The sequence below is a fragment of the Copadichromis virginalis genome, linkage group LG7 (genome assembly GCF_057382275.1).
Source record: "Copadichromis virginalis isolate Kocher_CV1m ecotype Utaka linkage group LG7, C_Virginalis_male_GT1.1, whole genome shotgun sequence".
NCBI classification, from domain to species: Eukaryota; Metazoa; Chordata; class Actinopteri; order Cichliformes; family Cichlidae; genus Copadichromis; species Copadichromis virginalis.
In genome coordinates, this window is record NC_140624.1 from 1,828,699 (window position 1) to 1,847,437 (window position 18,739).

At 43.6% G+C, this 18,739-nt stretch overlaps 2 protein-coding genes across 2 annotated transcripts in view; both read right to left on the reverse strand.

The window, feature by feature from the left end:
- Nucleotides 1-10,434: 10,434 nt before the first annotated feature.
- Nucleotides 10,435-16,500, reverse strand: LOC146704152 (cytochrome P450 2J4-like). Its single transcript, XM_085461125.1, has 11 exons — nt 16,210-16,500; nt 14,932-15,094; nt 14,348-14,500; nt 14,093-14,253; nt 13,866-13,934; nt 13,684-13,788; nt 13,350-13,488; nt 12,810-12,895; nt 11,329-11,430; nt 11,106-11,247; nt 10,435-11,011 (listed from the first exon to the last, which is right to left on the reverse strand). The coding sequence occupies exons 1-11, from the start codon at nt 16,369-16,371 to the stop codon at nt 10,824-10,826; spliced, it is 1,470 nt and encodes a 489-aa protein (XP_085317251.1). The 5' UTR covers nt 16,372-16,500; the 3' UTR covers nt 10,435-10,823.
- Nucleotides 16,501-18,396: 1,896 nt separating this feature from the next.
- LOC146704153 (cytochrome P450 2F3-like) overlaps nt 18,397-18,739 on the reverse strand; it is a 33,928-nt gene continuing 33,585 nt past the window's right edge. Inside the window, exon 17 of the mRNA XM_085461129.1 lies at nt 18,397-18,704. Coding sequence (XP_085317255.1) covers nt 18,517-18,704 — 188 coding nt within the window. The 3' untranslated portion in view covers nt 18,397-18,516. The remainder of the gene's footprint in view (nt 18,705-18,739) is intronic.

Genomic DNA, 18,739 nt, shown 5'->3' on the forward strand with positions numbered 1-18,739 from the left:
TCCCCTGCCGGTGGCGGACTCCCTCAGGTGTCGGTGTGTTGGTGGTTCTTTGTGTCTGGGGGTGGGCGTCCGGGTACACACCGGCTCACTCCTTGGCGGCCGCTTGTCGGGGCCTGGGGCCTGGGGCTCGCTCGGGCCCCTTTGGAGGTGGGGTGCCCCCGGCCTCTCGGCCTAGGGCTCGGTCACTCAGGCGCAGCTGGGGGCCGGCGGAGCTCACGGGCGCGTCACTGCAACTCCCCCTGACTTCTGCTCTGCGGCTGCTGGGCGAGCCCTCATCTGGGACTCTCCTCAGCTCTTACTGGGACAGTGGCGCGGCTGCCCCTCTGTTGGTCTTCCATGGTCTCTTGTGTTCTGGGGGCCTCTGGATGTCTGGAGTTTTGATCTCCTCCATACCCGCTTCACACCCTGGAGGACGGGGCTGTGGCCCCCCCACACTCCCTAGCGGATCATTACATGGAGAAACCTTTGGAATGCAAGCATGCTGATCCACACAGGTATGCACACATGGGTATTCACAGACGCGGACTAAAGCTTTCTTGGCTGCTGCCTCAAAGCACACTGTGCGCTGTCTATCTTGCGTGCTGCACAATATCGTTTATTACTTAGTAAATACTGATATCTATGACTAGCTAGTTTATTGTGATGGTGCTTTGTTTTCTCTATTATTATGTTGCTCTTTGTTGTTTGCTGTCTCCTCTGTTTGTTTTTGTTTGTTTGTTTGTTTGTTTTTTTTCTCCATACAGGTGACCCAGGAGTTTTGGTTTTTTTTGTCTCTCTTCCCCCCCCTTCTCACCGTCTCTTCTCCCCTTTGGTTTTCTTTCTTTCTCTCCCCCTCTCTCTCTCATTCATTCCCCCTGTCCTATTTATTTAAAAAAAAAAAAAAAAAAAAAAAAAATGACAAAGGATGAACTGAAGCTCTGCCATCACGTAATGTCGCATACTGCTGTTTCTGATGTCATTTAGAAAAAAAAAAAAAAAAAAAAAAAAGAAAGTCAGACACCATGTCATCATTTTTAAACACATCGTTATAGTACAGAGAAAGTATTTTGCCGACGTATAACCCCTGAGCCTTGTGACATAGATAAAAAATGCAATGTTGCCCGCAAACGACAGACATAGGGTGCTGAAGCTGACGATCATGATAGAGTATTTTGTCAGAGCGGTCTTCCAGAAACTCTGAGATGACCGAGGGATAGTGAGCAAAGTCGGGAGGGAATCCGTAAGAGTCAAAAAAAGTGGAGGAACCGTCCCTTTCCAGAGTCAGAGCCAGCCAGTGTTCTCCCCTCAAGTGCGAGGGGTGAGTGTTTACTATAAAGTAGGCGGGGGGTTTAAAGTCGCGCCTCAAAAAGGCCAGCTGGTCCGAGGCCCAAACCCCGCAGAAAACGTCTCCCAAGGCGCGATGCAGAATGTGCTCCAGCTGAAGGTTATCCATGTATTTTTTTTTTTTAGTAATAATCCACCAGCACCTGCCTTTTAGAGTCAATCTCCAAAATGGAGTCGTAGCAGGCGTATACTATGAGAGTGGTGGTCTGAGGCAAAGGAACTCTGAATCTCATCTCCAGCCTCAAATTCCCGTTGGAGACAGGAGACAGGGCGTCCGCATCCTCGCAGGGCTCCAGATTAAAGGCAAACAGGGCGTACCCCTCGTTAAATTCCCGGCGGTCGATGCTCAGAGGCAAATCTTTGAGGTGTCTCCCCGTGGCGGAAAACGTGGTAAAACTCCCTGACCGAATTTCCGCGGTCAAACTGTGGCTGGAAAGCTTTGGCGGGCACCTGCCTGCCGTCCTGACACAACGCCAGATACTCCACGTCATTGTGTCTAAAGTGGCGACATGTCCCTCCTCCCAGTGAAGGCGTCGTGATGAACCATGCCCAGGACCACGTATTTGGGCATGGCTCCCAGAAAGAGATTCTCTTGGTTGCAGATCCTGGAATTTTCAGGGATGGAGTAGGTTTTCACAGAAACGCGCGAAAGAGGATAGAGGGCGTTTCCTTTCATCAGGGCCGCGGCGTGCCCCAGCCTGACGGCCGGCGAGACCGTGACCTTTTTAACGAACAGAGAGGCCGAAGTTATTTTCAGGGCAAACTGCGAATCCCGAGTTCCCATCAGACTGAAGGCGTCGCTGTTGCGTATCAATTTAATTCTCAAATCCACAGAGTTCAGCAGGAGCCTCTCGCAGAAGAAAATATCTGCGTGGAGGGGACCCAGCAGGTCCACTTCTCGCGACTCGGCCGTGAAAACGGCTCTCTGTTTTAACCCTTTGTTCGGCCCGTTGCTTATAACTATAGAATCCATGTCTCCGGCCGTGTCTTTGTAAAACAGACTGGCGCTGAATTGACTCTTTAGAGTGTCTTCTGAAAAGTTGAGCAGCGTCTCGATCATGGCCCTGTAAGGATGGGTGGCGCTGGACTGCGAAATCAAATGATCCCCCAGAATAACGTCGCACTGACTGAAAATTGTATTGAGGGGGTAATTGATCGTTCAGATCGAGATACTTTTCCCCGTCTCCGGGGATGAAAAATTCAATGGGTGAGTTGTCGTTCAACGCAGAGAGGGGCTGACATTCTTGATATTTTTTATCCTCTATAGATAGCTGGGTCATGGGAGCCGAAAATAGATCCAGTTCGGCCAGGGTGCAATCGGTAGATTTCTTGTGTAAGAGAGACTTTTTTTTTTTTTTTTTTTCTAAAATATGTCCGAGCTCCGCTGGGGGTTCCTTCTCTTTCCGCCGCCGGTCTTGACTGATTTAGTTTTTACTCCGGCACTTTTATTTTTAACCCGCTCGCCCGGAGGGCGTTTCCTCTTCCTGCGGGAGAGGACCATCATGCCCCCCGCCCCCTCCTGGCGAGGCTCGGTCAGCTTACCCATCACTCTTTTCACAGCGTCTGTAGCGATGTTGGTAGCGGCTGTTTTCAGGTGAGGTTTAGCTACGGCGAACCCCGATTTGAAGAGAGGAGACACGAAACGAAACAGCCTGGAGAAGATGGATCCTATCCCTCTGCCGTACATCACGGGGGCTCCGTAAAAACCCGGAAGGGATCCGCCCACCTGACCCTCATAATATCTCACAAAACGGTGAGGGTCCTGTGGGAGACGCGCCGCCATTCTCAAGCCGGTTTAAAGTGCAGCTTGACTATCGTTTTCCCGTAAACAAAATCCACGAATCTGTCGCGGTCCGTTTTAATTTCTACGCGTATGGTTTTAATGTATTTTTTAGATACGCGCAGGTAATGCACCGTGTTGTGTCTGACGCTCACCACGTCTCCGTAATCGCCTTTCACGTTCAGCACACTCAGTAGTGGCGAGTAACTGTCACCGACCGGTTGGTACTGAACGATGTCGGTGTAGAGAAACAGGTTATATACGCCCGCACTCATATCGCACGGATAGGGGGTAGAGCGCTTCGTCAGAGTCCACCACTCATTCGTTTTCAATCCCAGCATGTAAGCCAGAGGAGGGAAGACCTTTATTTTATGGCTCCCGTCTCCTTTGACGTCCAGACGTTTGGTGATGTTGTTGAAAGAGGCCTCGAAGGAGGGGTCGTACTTTTTGATCGCCGGCACCAGGTGATCCAATAGATCTTTAACGCGTCCGTAATGACCTCCCCTGCCGAATTTTAAAATCACCACGGGCTGAGCTTCCTCCTCCGTCGTCCGCATCAGCTCCAAGTAGGAGGCGTCCGACGGTAGATTGTACCAGGTGTGCGGATAAATAAATTCGCAGAGGCCCACGGTCCATTCTCCGGTCAGCTCGAGGGGTTTGGCCAGATCCACCGTGTAGCAGCCGCTGGTGTTATCTTTAAATAAGTCCTTGCTGGCGTTGGAAGGCAGGGTCACGTAAAACCCATCGGACTCCATGAGAAAATTAAAAGAAATGAGCCGAATGATCCGAGGGGCCTCTTTTTTTATACGCCGACCACTTCCGAGGCTTTCACCCAGCTGTTGAATTTATCCGGCCAGTTTTTCCACTTGACAAAAACCTGTTTTTCGCCTCTGACTGCGCGCCGCTTTAAAATCTTCTCCACATGAAACGCTTTGTCCTCGGTCAGTTTCACTTTCTGCAGCTCGGGCTCATAAAACGATCCTTCGATAGGTTCCCAGTCATAATCTTCTAGCTTATACACGGGTGGCGAGCGCCGAAGGACCCGGATCACAGTAAAGGTTTCGTCCGTGAAACTCTGTTTGTATTTTTTATCAAATACTCCTCTCAATTTGGATATTCTCACCAGATCACCCCTCTTAAATTTCATCTTTATTTTAGGACGGGCGGGGGTCGTTCCGTACAGGTTACGAAACACTCGATCCGCGTTCTCGAGGCTTACCTCGGCAGGTGCCATTTTAATGCTGCTGTGATAACTGCGGTTATAACCTTCTAACAGATCGGGCAACACCTCCAGATAGCGTCTGGTATTGTGTGCGGTGAAATATCTCCACATTCTCGTTTTCAGGGTGCGGTTAAATCTCTCCACCACCGAGGCCTTTAGGTCGCTGGCGGTCGCAAAATGGGAGATGCTGTGATTTTTCATCAGAGCTTGAAAACTCTTGTTGAAAAACTCTTTTCCCGCATCGGTCTGTAAATTTTCCGGTATTTCACTCTCTCTCAACACAGACTCGAAAGCTTCAGTCACTTCCGAACCCGTCTTCTTTTTCAGGGGACGGGCGTAAGCCTTTTTTGAAAATACGTCTATGACGGTTAATAAATAATTAAATCCGTCGTTGTATTCAGACAGGTGTCTCATGTCGCACAGGTCGGCCTGAAGCTGCTTCAGGGGTTTGGTCACAAACACTCTATTTCTCTTAAATCTTACTCGCGCCGGCTTGTGTAGAGTATAGGCGTCCTGCTCAGATAAAAAATCCTGCACCTTGCGGACATCTACTTTTTTACCGGTCTCATCTTCTATAGCACGTCGGAGTCTATCTACCCCTCCGAAACTACCGGGGTGAAGGGGGTCGTAATACACTTTTTTCATCTCTCTTTCCTCAGCCATCTCGTCTTCTGATAAAAAGCCCGTCTGCGTTATAGCGTCGCAGGAGTCGGCTTTTATTATTTTATTCAAAAACCAGAGATGAATGTTTTTATTTTTTATTTTATTTTTTTTTTTTATTTTTTTTTTTTTTTATTCGAAACCAGAGGGCTTAATGTGCAGAAAACAGGAATACATTATTCAAAAACCAGAGATGAATGCTTTTTAAATATTTTTTATTCAAAACCAGAGGGTTTAACATGCAAAAAACAGGAATACATTTTTATTCAAAACCCTGAGATAAAACACACTTATAGAATCAAACAGGAATACAATTACAAAAACTTTTTTTTTTTTTTTAACCCTGAGGTAAACATGCTAAAAGGTTACAAACAAACAGGATACTTTTTTCTTTTAAAAGCAGCATACACGATTAAAAAATGAGGTAGGATTTTAAGAAACAGAATACATGATTAAAAAAAGCAGCATACATGTTTTTTCGTTTTGTTCTGTTTTTTAAAAAATAAAGCAGGATTAAAAAACGAGGTAGTTTTTTTTTTTTTTCTTTTTAAAGAAAAAGAATACATGATTCAGAAAACAAGGTTGCATGCAGAATAAGAATCAGTACCCTTTGTAGCACTCTGTGACCAAACGCAGTTCCCCGATTTTAACTACGTCTTGACCCACCAAATTGTCATAAGCATCGGTGATGGCGTCAAAGACTTTCCTCACCGATTTCAGCTCATGAAGCAGAGTCTCCGCCACCGTCCCGACTTTGACGTCATCAGTCTTGATGTTGCGGGCTATCAGCAGACGTTGAATGGAAGGGACAAAGCGAGGGGTGAGCAGTTTCTTTCTGATGTTGTAATAGTTGTCGGAGTAAAAATCATCCTCCAGGATTTGCAGACACTCGTGTTGTCTCTGGCTGGGATGATCGATCTTACAGCCGTTGCATTCCCCGGTGCGGTACTTGTTGATCACCAAGTTGACCAGATGATACACGGCCGTTTTCACAGTGTCGATGAATAAAGAAGACGCCCAGCCGTCCATCTTGTCGGCATGCTGCTGCTGTTGCTGCCGCCGCCGTCGCTTCAGAGGTCCGTAGTAGCCGGGAGTGTCGGGTACCAGCTCGCCCTCGTCCGAAAAACTGATCTCCTCATCGCGAAGCAGGGGTGCAGAGTCCATCTCTCTCTCTGAGCTAAAAAAGGCTTTTTGAACGGGCTTCCTTTTTAAAACAGAAGGAAGGGGGGCGTGGTCCGGGAGGGGCAGGGATTTTCAAAAGCTGAGAGATTTTCTCACCCCTACGGCGTCTCTCCAGCAGCGGCAAGTTTGAAAAAGAATTGTAATATCCTTCCTCACTTGCAGCATTCTTACGACCCACTCTTTGGCTGGTAAAACCATCATGCTGCGAAATAAACCGCAGTCGGGGTTGAATTTCTCCATGACAAAAATGTCAGGCGCATCAGACTCATCCGTCGAGCGCAGGCTGGCACGCATTCTCCATCTCCCCGTGGCTGTGGTTCCTGAAGACCAGACGGTTGACAAGATTGTTTTAGTCTTGATCAGTTCCTCGTCATTGAAGCGTATGCCCCCGTTCCGTGGTGGAGGAGGGGGAATAGCTTCTTCTTCTTCTTCAGAAGCTTTTTCTGGAGCCGGGGGAATGTTTTCTTTATTCTCAGCGGCTGAAGCAGGGGTTGCTTTCTCCTCTTTTTTTTCAGGAGCTGGGGGAACATCGTCATCTTCTGGAAGTTTTTCAGCCAGGGGCTCATCATCTTCTGTAATGGTGTAGAGATCATCCTCATCAGATGATTCATCCGAGGAGGAAACATCTTCTACAGAGAGGGTCTTTTCTTTATCCTCATCATTCTCAGCAGCAGGGTCAGCATGCTCTTTTTCATCAGAGGAGTCAGAAGGAGGGGAAGGAGGATCTTCATCGTGCTCTTTTTCATAAGAGGAGTCAGAAGGAGGGGAAGGAGGATCTTCATCGTGCTCTTTTTCATCATTCTCAGCAGCAGGAGGATCATCATGCTCTTTTTCATCATGCTCTTTTTCATCATTCTCAGCAGGAGGATCATCATACTCTTTTTCATCAGAAGGAGAAGGAGGAGGGGGAGGAGGGGGATCTACCTCTCTCCGGCGTCTTTTAGGGGCAACATCTTCCTCTTCCGGAATGGGAAAATCCTCGTTAGCCTCTCCGATAACCATCGCAATCAGCAGCTTCAGCACGGCCCAGTCACCGGAAGTCAGCTTCACAATGCTGCTCGACTCCATCAAGCTCTCTCCTTCATTAAGCTGATAAAGCCAAAGCTCTCCTACCTCATATTTGAATATGTAGCCCCACTTTCCACAGCCCTCAAAAGGCAGAGTCCATTCTCCCCGCAAGTTTCTCGGTGCTGGTATTTGGCTGCGGAACATAAAGACGCTCTTATTTCTCCCTTCTTTCCGCGGAGCGGCAGTTGCTCCGGATCTGTTACTGTAGACGGTGACGGGGGTATCGCTGATAATCGACGAGGACCACTCGCTGCTGCTGCCCCCCATGCTCGAGGGTTCGGGGGAGCAGATTTCTTCGCCGTCCAAGTACACAGGAGCGCTGCTGGGCTGCAGAAGGAAATCCATCTTGCGTCTGTGCCTTAGAAATTGTGACGGACTCCTCCTCTCTGCTTTTATTCTCCTCCCATACCGCAGACCCTCCCTCCCTCTAAAAACTTTTTTCTTTTTTTCCCAACAACAGGTGCCGCGCTTCCGGAGGTTTCCCCCCTCCCTTCTCCGGATGCACCGGGGGGTTCCCCCTCCCTTCTCAGGATGCAATTCGTCACGCTTAGGGGATCAAATTACACACTTCCGGGGGGGAGGGGGGAGGTCAAAAGGTCATGATTAGGGCCATCAATCAAATCGGATCAAATTTTGTCATAAACCGTATGGGAGTATCTCTCTCATGGTCTCGGAAGTGAGACACCGGACTATAGATTCGGCTTGCTCTTCAATGCATCCTGCAAGGTCAACGAGGGACAAAACCAAGAAATAGACGCTCTCAGAATTGCTGTAATGCAACATCGTGTAGCACTGGACATGATCCTGGCTGAGAAAGGAGGATTGTGTGTCTTTTTCAACACCATCTGCTGCACCTACATACCAGATAATGTACATTCTTTAAACATGGCTTCAGATTCTAAAGAGACTGCTGATCGGCGTTGGAGTTTTCCTGGTTTTATTTTATTTTATTTGGCTTTTCTTTACTTGTGTTATTCCTTGTTTAAAAGCTGTAATTTCACAGATGATACGTTTATCACTCACAGCATACGCAGATGTACCACAAACCGATGAAGATCATGAAGACTTCTTTCCTATTTGTAAGATGAAGATGACGTGCAACTAATTATGTAGTAACTGAAAATGTGAAAGACAAGTAGTTACTTACTGATGACTTGTACATTTCATTTTTTTTGATCAACAGGAGGGAATGTCAAAGGGAAATTGTTTTTATATAATGTGATCAGCTTCATGAAATGTGCTTTTTATTGATCACTAAGCAATCTACATGTCTACGTGACTTTTCACCTAATAACTTTTGTGATGATGAACTTATTCAGCTACTAACCACTTCCTGTTTTCAGAGAACAGTTAGATGTAGAGAAGAGAAACCTCAACTCTTTTCCGAGAACATACAGATGTAGAAAAGGGGAAAACCCGTTGCTCTGAGTGACGTTGTTATTTTTGTACACACACACATGCACACACAGAAAAGTATAAATAAAGAACGCAGACAGTGATGAGACGCAGGTCGCAGGTCTTGCGTTCATGAATTAGTAAAGACAACTGCAGTGTTTGTGTTTTCTAACTCAGGTGTCTTAGCTGAAGAACTACGGGTGATTTAAAGAAATCCCCTGTCACAGACACTATCTCTACTTTCAAGATTAGGCTTCAAACTTTCCTTTTTGCTAAAGCATATAGTTAGGGCTGGACCAGGTGACCCTGAATCCTCCCTTAGTTATGCTGCAATAGACGTAGGCTGCCGGGGGATTCCCATGATGCATTGAGTTTTTCCTTTCCAGTCACCTTTCTCACTCACTATGTATTAACAGACCTCTCTGCATTGAATCATATCTGTTATTAACCTCTGTCTCTCTTCCACAGCATGTCTTTATCCTGTCTTCCTTCTCCCACCCCAACCAATCACAGCAGATGGCCCCGCCCCTCCCTGAGCCTGGTTCTGTTGGAGGTTTCTTCCTGTTAAAAGGGAGTTTTTCCTTCCCACTGTCGCCAAAGTGCTGCTCATAGGGGGTCATATGACTGTTGGGTTTTTTCTCTGTGTCTTACTTAAGCAGATACAGAGTAGGTGTCTTCCCATAGCATAAATCAGTAAGAGAAGGTACGACCTCTCTCATGACCTTATGATGCGTGTGTATGCCAGAGTGCTCTGGGAGGCACACAGAGTCTTTGCAGACTGCTAAGGATCAAACATCTTATCAACATGCAATCAGTTATGTAACACAAGCCCTTTCACCCATATAGAAAATAATCTTTGCAAATATTGGCTTATAAAGAAAGGAAGGCTCAGAACTGCCAAAGAACTGACTCACAGTATTCACTGGATACAGCCAAGTGTGAAGTGAGTCACACTTGGCTGTATCACAACAATAGTCGCCTCAAGGTGCTTTATATTGTTCAGTAATATTTTTGAATATTCATCAATAATTTAGGTCATTTGAAAAACTGCATGATTCAGCAGTCAGGAATGACTGCGTATCCTCAGTTTAGGTTATTATTTCAAACTGTTGTTGAACAGTAACAGTTGTGCTAAATGGCCAAAGTCTGGCTCTGATGGTCAGTCGCAAAGTGATTATTTCTTTTTAACTTGTGCTAGTAAACAAAAACAACTGATATTCAACTAGTGGAGGCAAATCTGCTGACATAAAGCAGAAGACTGATGTGTTCCCATCGTGGACCAGACCCATCTTCTAACTACACATGTGTTTTTGACACATCTTGAGTGGTTGTGTTGACAAAACCTGTTCAAAGACAGTAAGGCCAAAGGAGAAAGGGTTTAACTCTGTCATTTTTTCTGCTACATGAGACGTCTAAAGGACAACGTTTTGCTGTGACAACACTGCTGCACACACTCAACAACAACAGCAACAGCACCCATGCTGCAGCAGCTGGTACACATTTAATTTGAATGCTTTGATGACAGGTCTCCAAAGCATACCTCCACCATTTCTCAGACCAGTGCTGTTGGTTATCATTCATTGTTTTCTAAAGTGCTTTTAGAGTTTAAAAATGCACCTTTTTAATGAAAAGAGGGATAATGTAAGTGACTGTAGCATTCAGAGTAGTTCGTAGCCTCAGTGATGCTTCCATTTATACTGACTCAGAGTTAGTCAAGAGTTATGAATATTATCTAATATCGAGGAGCTCCAAAACAAAGTTCCTAATGTTTGAGAAAGTGATTTAAAAAGGAGTAAGACAAGTGTGAGTTTGGCATGTTTATCAGAGACTGTCTAGTGTTTTAATACACTTGTTCTTAAAGTTTTAACTGGCATCACCCCGCTAAGAAGCCCAAAGCACGTCTCACTCCACGACCATTTTAATCTAAAAAAAAATCACAGCTGAGTTTTAATAAATACCACTCAACAGATGCTAATCAACTTGTTTTTTTTCTCATCATTCCCTTTGTTACCCACGTCCCACCTGCAGAGGCTCCATGTCCCACAGTTTGAGAATCATTGTGTTAAAAACATCTCAGGGAAATTTTCCCAGCAGAAGCTATTTAAACTACTAAGTACAGCATTCTTCATTAAATAGGTTTTCAAAACTAAGCGGCACTTTTTCTTTCTGCATCTTCCACCTATGCACGCCACTTCAGTGCGCGGTCCTGAGTTGGACCTTCATGTGATAAGGGCTGGGAGTCATAGTGGCTCCAAAGACTGGAGTGAAGTCTGGTTCTCCTGCGTCCTCGGGCCAGATGAACTTAAACTTCCTCAGCAGAGTCACAATCATGAGGAAGAGCTCCATACGAGCCAGACCCTCCCCGAGACACACCCGAGGACCTGAGGCATTGAAAAAGACCGCAAAATTATCAAAAACACATTGATTGAACTGGCCATGTCTGTGCTGTTACTCAGCGTGTTTGTGCTCATGTACCTGCAGAGAAAGGCATGAAGGCCTCTGGTTTAACAAACTCTCCTTTGTCATCGAGGAAGTTTTCAGGGTTGAATTCATGAGGGAATTTCCACTGTCCCTCCTCGCTGAGCACTGAGGTCAGATTCTCGATGATCATTGTTCCCTGAGGACGAAATCAACCTCAAAACCATTAAGGATGCTCGTCACTTTATTGCCTCTACCTATTTAACCAGTTGGCCCTTACCTTGGGAATGGAATAACCCATCAGCTCTGTGTCTTTAGTGGTGCAGTGGAAGACACTGAGAGGAACAGTGTTGGCAACTCTCTGTATCTCGTGAATCACAGCCTGGATGAAGAGAAGACATTTTCTGTGCTTTATCTGACTGAGCAATTTTTAAGTACTTTGACATAAAAACACAACAGAAATTCAAGGCTGCAGACGTGGGGACCTCTCCCTATAAGCCACAGACAGGATGCAGTATTAATGAGATCATTTCAGCTGATGTAACCTTAAGAAATATTCAGACAGGGTCACGTGGACTATCACATGCCTTTGGCAGTGCCAGGAAATCTAATCCTATCTAATCTTCACAGTCATGTGATGAAACACTCCTGCCATCACATGAGCGTTGGGCGTAACCCACAACATGTTCAGACATGCAGGCCCTTCATGCAGCCAGAGCTGCATGTTATTGTGTTTGTAAGCCAGGGGTTTGTTAGGGAAAGGGTGTTCCTAACATCCTTCCTACCTATCCTGGTAGTTCCTAACTACAGTCTGTAACCAGGACATTATGCAAAACAAGCTTTTAAATTACAATATAATTCTTTCAAAGTAGGCAAACACGACCCTGATGGTTGAGTGCGTATGTTTCTTATAAAATCAGTGGGTTCCTGTGGCTCAGCAGGTAGAGCAGTATGTGTGAATGTTAATAAGGAAGCACGTAAAACGACAGAAAAAAGTGTGAATGGGTGAATGTGGCATGTGGTGCTCCACGAGAGCAGAAAAGCGCTGTATAAGAACCAGCCCATTTACCATGTTAGGCTTCCTAAATATTCTGGAGCATGAACCTGACACTCAATGTTTGTGACAGCGCACGACGACAGAGAGGCTACTCTCCCTGTTAGCTGACACTGCTGTGGACCATCAGTCTAATGTTCTGCTTTAAATAAACAGTTACCTGATGTGGAAACATAAAACTTCTTAGTCAACGTCATCACACAGCAGCCTTACTAGATTTTATGCATTAAGATAAAACACGTTTGTTTCATGACTAATGAAAACATTCAAACATCATAGTTCACAGTGTGGAAAAAGGTCATGATGATTCTGCAGTATGATTTCGACATGAAACGCTCTTTTTATTATGAGTAGACCAGTTCCAGTCAAACCAGTCCTTTCTACAACAATGGAGGCTCCACGGTTTCCTGAAAAGAAGCTGTTTAAATGCATCACCTAATGTTATTAATGATGACCAAAACTGGTCTGAGTTTTTGTGTCTGTTGCCAATATAAACCAACATAAACTGTTTTGAGAAATGAGGAGATTCAGGCTGATATTTATTCTGTTTTCCACCTACTGCTTGTCCTGGAGCTATCGTCTTATTGTGGACCCTGTGCATGTGTGTGTTCTCTCTTTATGATTACCTGTAGGACTCGCTATGCTGTGTAACAATGCCTGCTAAATAAAAGGCAATTATAAGTAGAAATCTCTCTGATATACAGTACCTGTATGTAAGGCATCTCATGTCTGTCCTCAAAACTGGCCCGATACTTCCCTCCCAACACATCGTCTATCTCCTGCTGGCATCTTTCTGTGCAGGAGGGATTACACCACATATTAAATTCCACATTTCAGATATCTGTAGGTGAGACAAAGGAAGACTACACACAAGTAATGTAACACTAAAGCATTAGGCCCGTAGAGATGGAACCTTCTGTATTCATTCAATTTGTCTTCAACCTTTAACATGAGATGATATTAGTCATATCAAACACCACATCCACACCTAATCTAATACAAATAATTTGTACCGGTAAGGAATTGAGTTGAGTGGGACTCTCCTTTGTTAAGTTAATATAACGAGCATATAGAATATAGCATGCTGGGACGGGCATGGCCCCTTTTGTTGCTATCGGGTGTGGCTCAGACTAGATTGTATTATGTGAAGGCTGAAGTACAAGTGAACACCTGGAAAACCTCGAGCAGGACCACAGACACCAATGACAAATAACCATAATATGTCTTATTTACATGTGCAGGTTTACCTTGGATGTGCGGGTAGTTCATCAGGTAAAGGAAAGCAGTAAGGAGGGTGTTGGAGGTGGTGTCAGTCCCAGCAAGGTGAAGATCTAAAGCATTCATAATGAGCCACTCCTCTGAGAATGAAGACCCATCATCGCCTCTCTAAAAGGAGGGGAATAATGAATATGATAGAAATGCCTTCAGCTCTTTACATTTGAAACAGAATTTTTAACCATCTTGTGAACTAAAACTATACAAATATCTCCTTTTGGAAAAGTGTGGGTTGAATAAAGTCAAATCATTTTTATATTTTGCATACTCAAATTAGAGCAGATCTGTTTCTTTTCACACTCACACCTTCTCCAGTTCATCCAGATAGCAGTCAATAAAATCTCGTGGCTCTCCAGGAACTCTGGTCTTCTTGTGCTCATTGATCAAACCAATTGCAATTTTCTTTGAAGTCTAAAAAGCAAACGTAGTCACTCAAAGTTTGAACAAATTTTACTTCTTCCTGCTGGTAAAGTGAAAATTGAAATTACCTCTAAATTCTCAAAGGCCTTTTGGAAGGGCAGTGGCAGGTTACGAATTATGGGAAAAGTGTCATAGAGCTGAAAGGAAAGATAAGAGAGTTAAATGAGAGTGGGGGGGATGAACACAGAACTTCTGCATCTTAGTTTTGGTATCAGTGGAATTGTCGCCGTAAAACTTCAGCCACGACAGGATTCCTAAGTAAGCACGATTACATGGGAAACATGCTTTTACTCACCATAGCCCACGGTCCATTGGCTATCTTGGTATTCTCAGTGAAGCACTGAACAATCTGTTTGATTAGCGCATCATCATATTCGTAGCGTGTAGAAAACAGGACCTGGCAGATGATGTTGGAGGCCGCATTGTGAAACATAACTTGAGGACTCATGGTTTTACCTGTAGAAGAGATTATTCAGCAGAACAGAATTTTACAGGAATGCAAAGGAAACAACAGCAAATGCAACGTGGTTGTGGTCACAGACGGACCTACCAACACTGTCTTCCAAGGTTCTAACGATGTATTTTATCTCTTCATGAATCCTGTCCTCCATCGAGTTCTTCCCCAGACCAAAGTTCCTCAAAGTCATCAAAGAAAAGCGACGATGTTCCCTCCAACTAGAGCCGTAATCGACCAAAATTACTCCTAAAACAGATTTATCAGCACAAAGGGAAACAAGATCATTTACTTTCTGGACTGTGTCATCTTTTATTACGTTCCACATTCATTAAAAGAACTCTATTGTTTACATGGATCGTTCACATGGTCCAGCATGAGTGCTGCACCGTTGTGATGAAGAGGAGTATTCTACAAAGAGATAACAGCAAAAGGTGAATTTTCCTAACCCATGCTGTCCCTGCGTGCTTATCTCAAACTGGGTGTTTTTCCTCATGCATGCAGTAAATAATAATGCACTAAAACTTGAAACCATAGAATCCAGTATATGCTAACGTATATACTGGATTTTTTTGTTTGTTTTGTTTTATTTATTTAATTTTTCGTTTTGCTGTTTTGGGTACTGATGGTAAAATGTGTGTGAACACAGTGTATCATGTGCTAGATAACATCTGTTCTACCTTTCCTTTTGGTGATATCATTAACAAACAAGTCTTGGGGTCGTCCAGCAAAATCAGCAGCCTTAGTCACCATCGCCTCCTTTACGGCCTTCAGCCCATTGATGACTACAGCTGGTTTCTGGCCAATGTAAATACTGTAGACATCTCCATAAGACTTCCTCAGCTGGGAGGGAACAAAATGACATGGCAGTTTTTGAAATTTATGAACCAGATACTCAGGTGGACATTTCCCTCCAACACGGTTAAACATTTCTGTCCAGTAATTTCAGTTATTCTGTGGAGAGAAAAAAGCATCAAATGAACTAATCCTGAACATTTCATGGAGGGATACAGAGGAAGCCCACATATTTACAGTGGGACATGCTTACATTTGTGGATCTGTGCAAAGTTGGCAGCGTGAGATTTGTCTCAAGACTCCACGTGACGACGTGACTGATCAGATGATTCGTGCACGTGCATTGCAGGTTTTCTAAGCAAGTGAGAGTGAAGTAACGTGTAGTTTTAGAAATATGTGTATGCACAAACAGCTTTTTGAAGGAGAACGTTATCCAATTCCTGAAGCTGAAATTAATAAATTAAGTTATAAATCAGTTATTATACATCTGTATTTATTCAGGTCTGGGCATACACATTTGTAAAATAGTTTGACGTGGTGTAAAATTGCTTTGTATTTGTGTGTGGATAGAAGCACGCATTACACACTGCACACATTTATTAACTTTACGCTTGCAGAGCATGCCATATGCATTTGTTAAAGACACATTTCTCTCTGTAGTTTGATGACCTGCAGCGAAACAAAAAACGATATACAGCATAAGCAAACGTTAGCAGTGATGAGACCAAAGGACTTCAGTGTTTCATTTTGTAAGATGTTGATGTTGGTCAGTTTTAAAAACGGAGCACAGTGTGTCTGATTTGTAGAGATGCATGTGGTTCTTTTCTCATGTAGCACTGTCACATGACATTTCTTAAACGATAAGCTGAACATTGATCCATATACAGTGATGATTGCAGGGGGTTTAAACTATGCTAAACTATCTTGTAATCACATAAGGAGCTCACTATAGTGTAAGAACTTTGGATTTTAAAGGTGTTTCCTTTTACAGCCACAAGCATTGGTATTGTCTTTAACAGCACAGTCAGGAAAAGCACACTAATGTTTTAGTAGCTAAACATTTAGACCCATTTAGTACTAATAATAGTAAATCCATCAATAGGATAAAAAAAATATTATAAAACATTATGGACATTTTTATTTTATTGAATGTTTTTTCTTACCTTCTCAAAGTCCTTTAAGGGGTTCTCCAAACTCAACTGCAAAGTGTTCCCCACCAGGGGAAGGCCTGGGGGGCCTGGTGGGAAGTTCTTCGGCCTCTTGGATTTGAGTTGAAGAATAAGAAATAAAAGGCAGAGGCATAGCAGTGCAATTGAAACAAACATGGTGAGACGATTTGGACTGCACTATGAAAAATTGTTAGTTATTACTGATCTCTTGACTTGAAATGAGAGGAGTAGCTGGCAGACCCACATTTAAATATGTAGCTCAGCCGGCCCTCTTCTACCTACACACCTTGAGATTTGTGTGAAGGGTGAAACACAGCGTGATAAAAACAGAGCACATTGCTCCACCAACTTTAGCATAATGTGACAGGCTACTGTACAGCGGTATCAGATTTCCTTAGATATCGCATAGTGTCAGGCATTTTTCTGTGTTTCATTTTCTTCCATTGTTAATAAAACACATTTGAATACGAGGATCCTCATTTCTATGTGAAGAAGAACGTGGAAGTAAACTGGGTAAACTGACTAATCTACAAGAATTTGCTGTGACTTGTAAAGATCTGAAAGAAAAGAGTGAAGGAGTCAGAATTTCCAGGTAAAAACTGAGCTGAACATGCTCAAACAGCAGGAAACCCTCACATAAGATCATAAACTAAATAAACTTTAATATTAAGATACAAAGAGACAAAGCGTAAACAAGATTTAGATAAAAAGACCTGCTTCTGTATTTTATAAATGTGTAACATACGTGTGGTTCTTATGTAGCACTGGCAGCAATGATTGCACAGCTGTGATATGGAAAAACTAAAATCATAAAATGAAAATGTATCCATGTACAACGATCACTCTAATGGCTGTAAAATATCAGTCGGCTATTTTCAAACTCTTCTTTGAGAAAAAGAATGAAAAAAGAAAACACTCCATTTGTGTGAGTTGAAAGGCCTGTTGGATCATTGAACTGTACAGGTGCTGAACTCTATACAGACAGCACATTACGTAATCAGCTAAGTAGCAAAGGGCCAGCTGCTGCTGAGCAACCAACCTTGTTTTATTGCAAGGATTTTGTAAGGTAGATGAGTCAGAGCAATGGTAAAAGTTACTGTTGCTTTGCAACAAAATCTTCACCTAGCTGCTCTTGCTAATGCTGCTAGCATTATGGAAACATTAAGGCTAGCAGAGTTACTGAAGTCCATTACATCAAGACTAAAAGAATCTTGTTAATGTTTGCAAGTGCTGCACTGCAGGGAGGACTTTATCGTGAAAGCGTGGCTATAAAAGTCTAAGAATACAAAACATGCAGTTGGATCAAGTTGAGGATGTGCATTTCTTAAATAAGGGTTGTATAGGAATTTCTTTTACTTATGTATTAATCACATTATTTTATTGTATGATACCTTGGTGCCACTGGATTCTAACAAGTCTCACACTCATACATTAAGACAAATGGTGGGGGTGTAGTAAGGAAGTTGGGGGAAGCAGACCACTCCACAGGAAGTCTTTTGTCTCTTTGAGGACTCTGGGAGGTAGCAAGGGAGTGCGAACCTTAAAGTGTGAAACAGCTGTGCACTGCCTTTGTTCCTGAAGAAGGTATTTAACTGAGAGCCATGCTAGGCTCAGGGAGACTCTGCTGACAGTCTGCCCCGCGGACATGTAGGCTCTCCACAAGCTTGGTTTTCTGTTCTTTGTGTGTTTGGATTAAAGAATGTTAGCTACCGCTCACCGCTCGTCTGCAGGCTTTATTTAAGGGAAAACTTCCACAACAGGGTTTCAGTAGATTTAATGCAAGTTCAAATCTTCAATGTTTCACGTTTGAAGTTTGAAATAATCAAATTTTAATACTTTTTATGATCCTGTAAGTGTCTGATATTGAGTTTAAAGAGATTCTTTGAGAAATTCTTCGAGGCCTTTAAAGATCATAATGATCATGGTCTGGTACTAATAACTGACCAAAGCTCAGTTATATTGTGGTAAATAGACCAAGATTAAAAACAACTTAGTGAAAAGCCAAATCAAATGTAACTAAGAAAATGACTGAGGTGAAAAGTTTGTTTGAAGTTTTATGTTGTTGGGCCAGAAACAATCTTTAATCTATTTATGGAGTCATGAGCTAACAAATAAAGAACAGCCTGAAAATAAAAGAAGCTGATTCAAACTGCGGAAAGTGTGAAATACAAGAAACAAATGTGAGTTTCATACGTTTATTTCATATTTCACCAATGCAGTAGAAATAAGAAATGGATAAAAGTTTCCCAGATAACTTCCGACCAGGACCAACTGCTAGTTAATGTCCATCTGCACACCGCCTCACTGCGGCGTTCTGAGTTGGACTTTCATGCGGTAAGGTTTGGGAGTCAGAGTGACCCCATAGACTGGAGTGAAGTCTGGTTCTCCTGCGTCCTCGGGCCAGATGAACTTGAACTTCCTCAGCAGAGTCACCATGATGAGGAAGAGCTCCATGCGAGCCAGACCCTCTCCGAGACACACCCGAGGACCTGAGACGTTGAAAAAAATACCTCAGTATCATCTA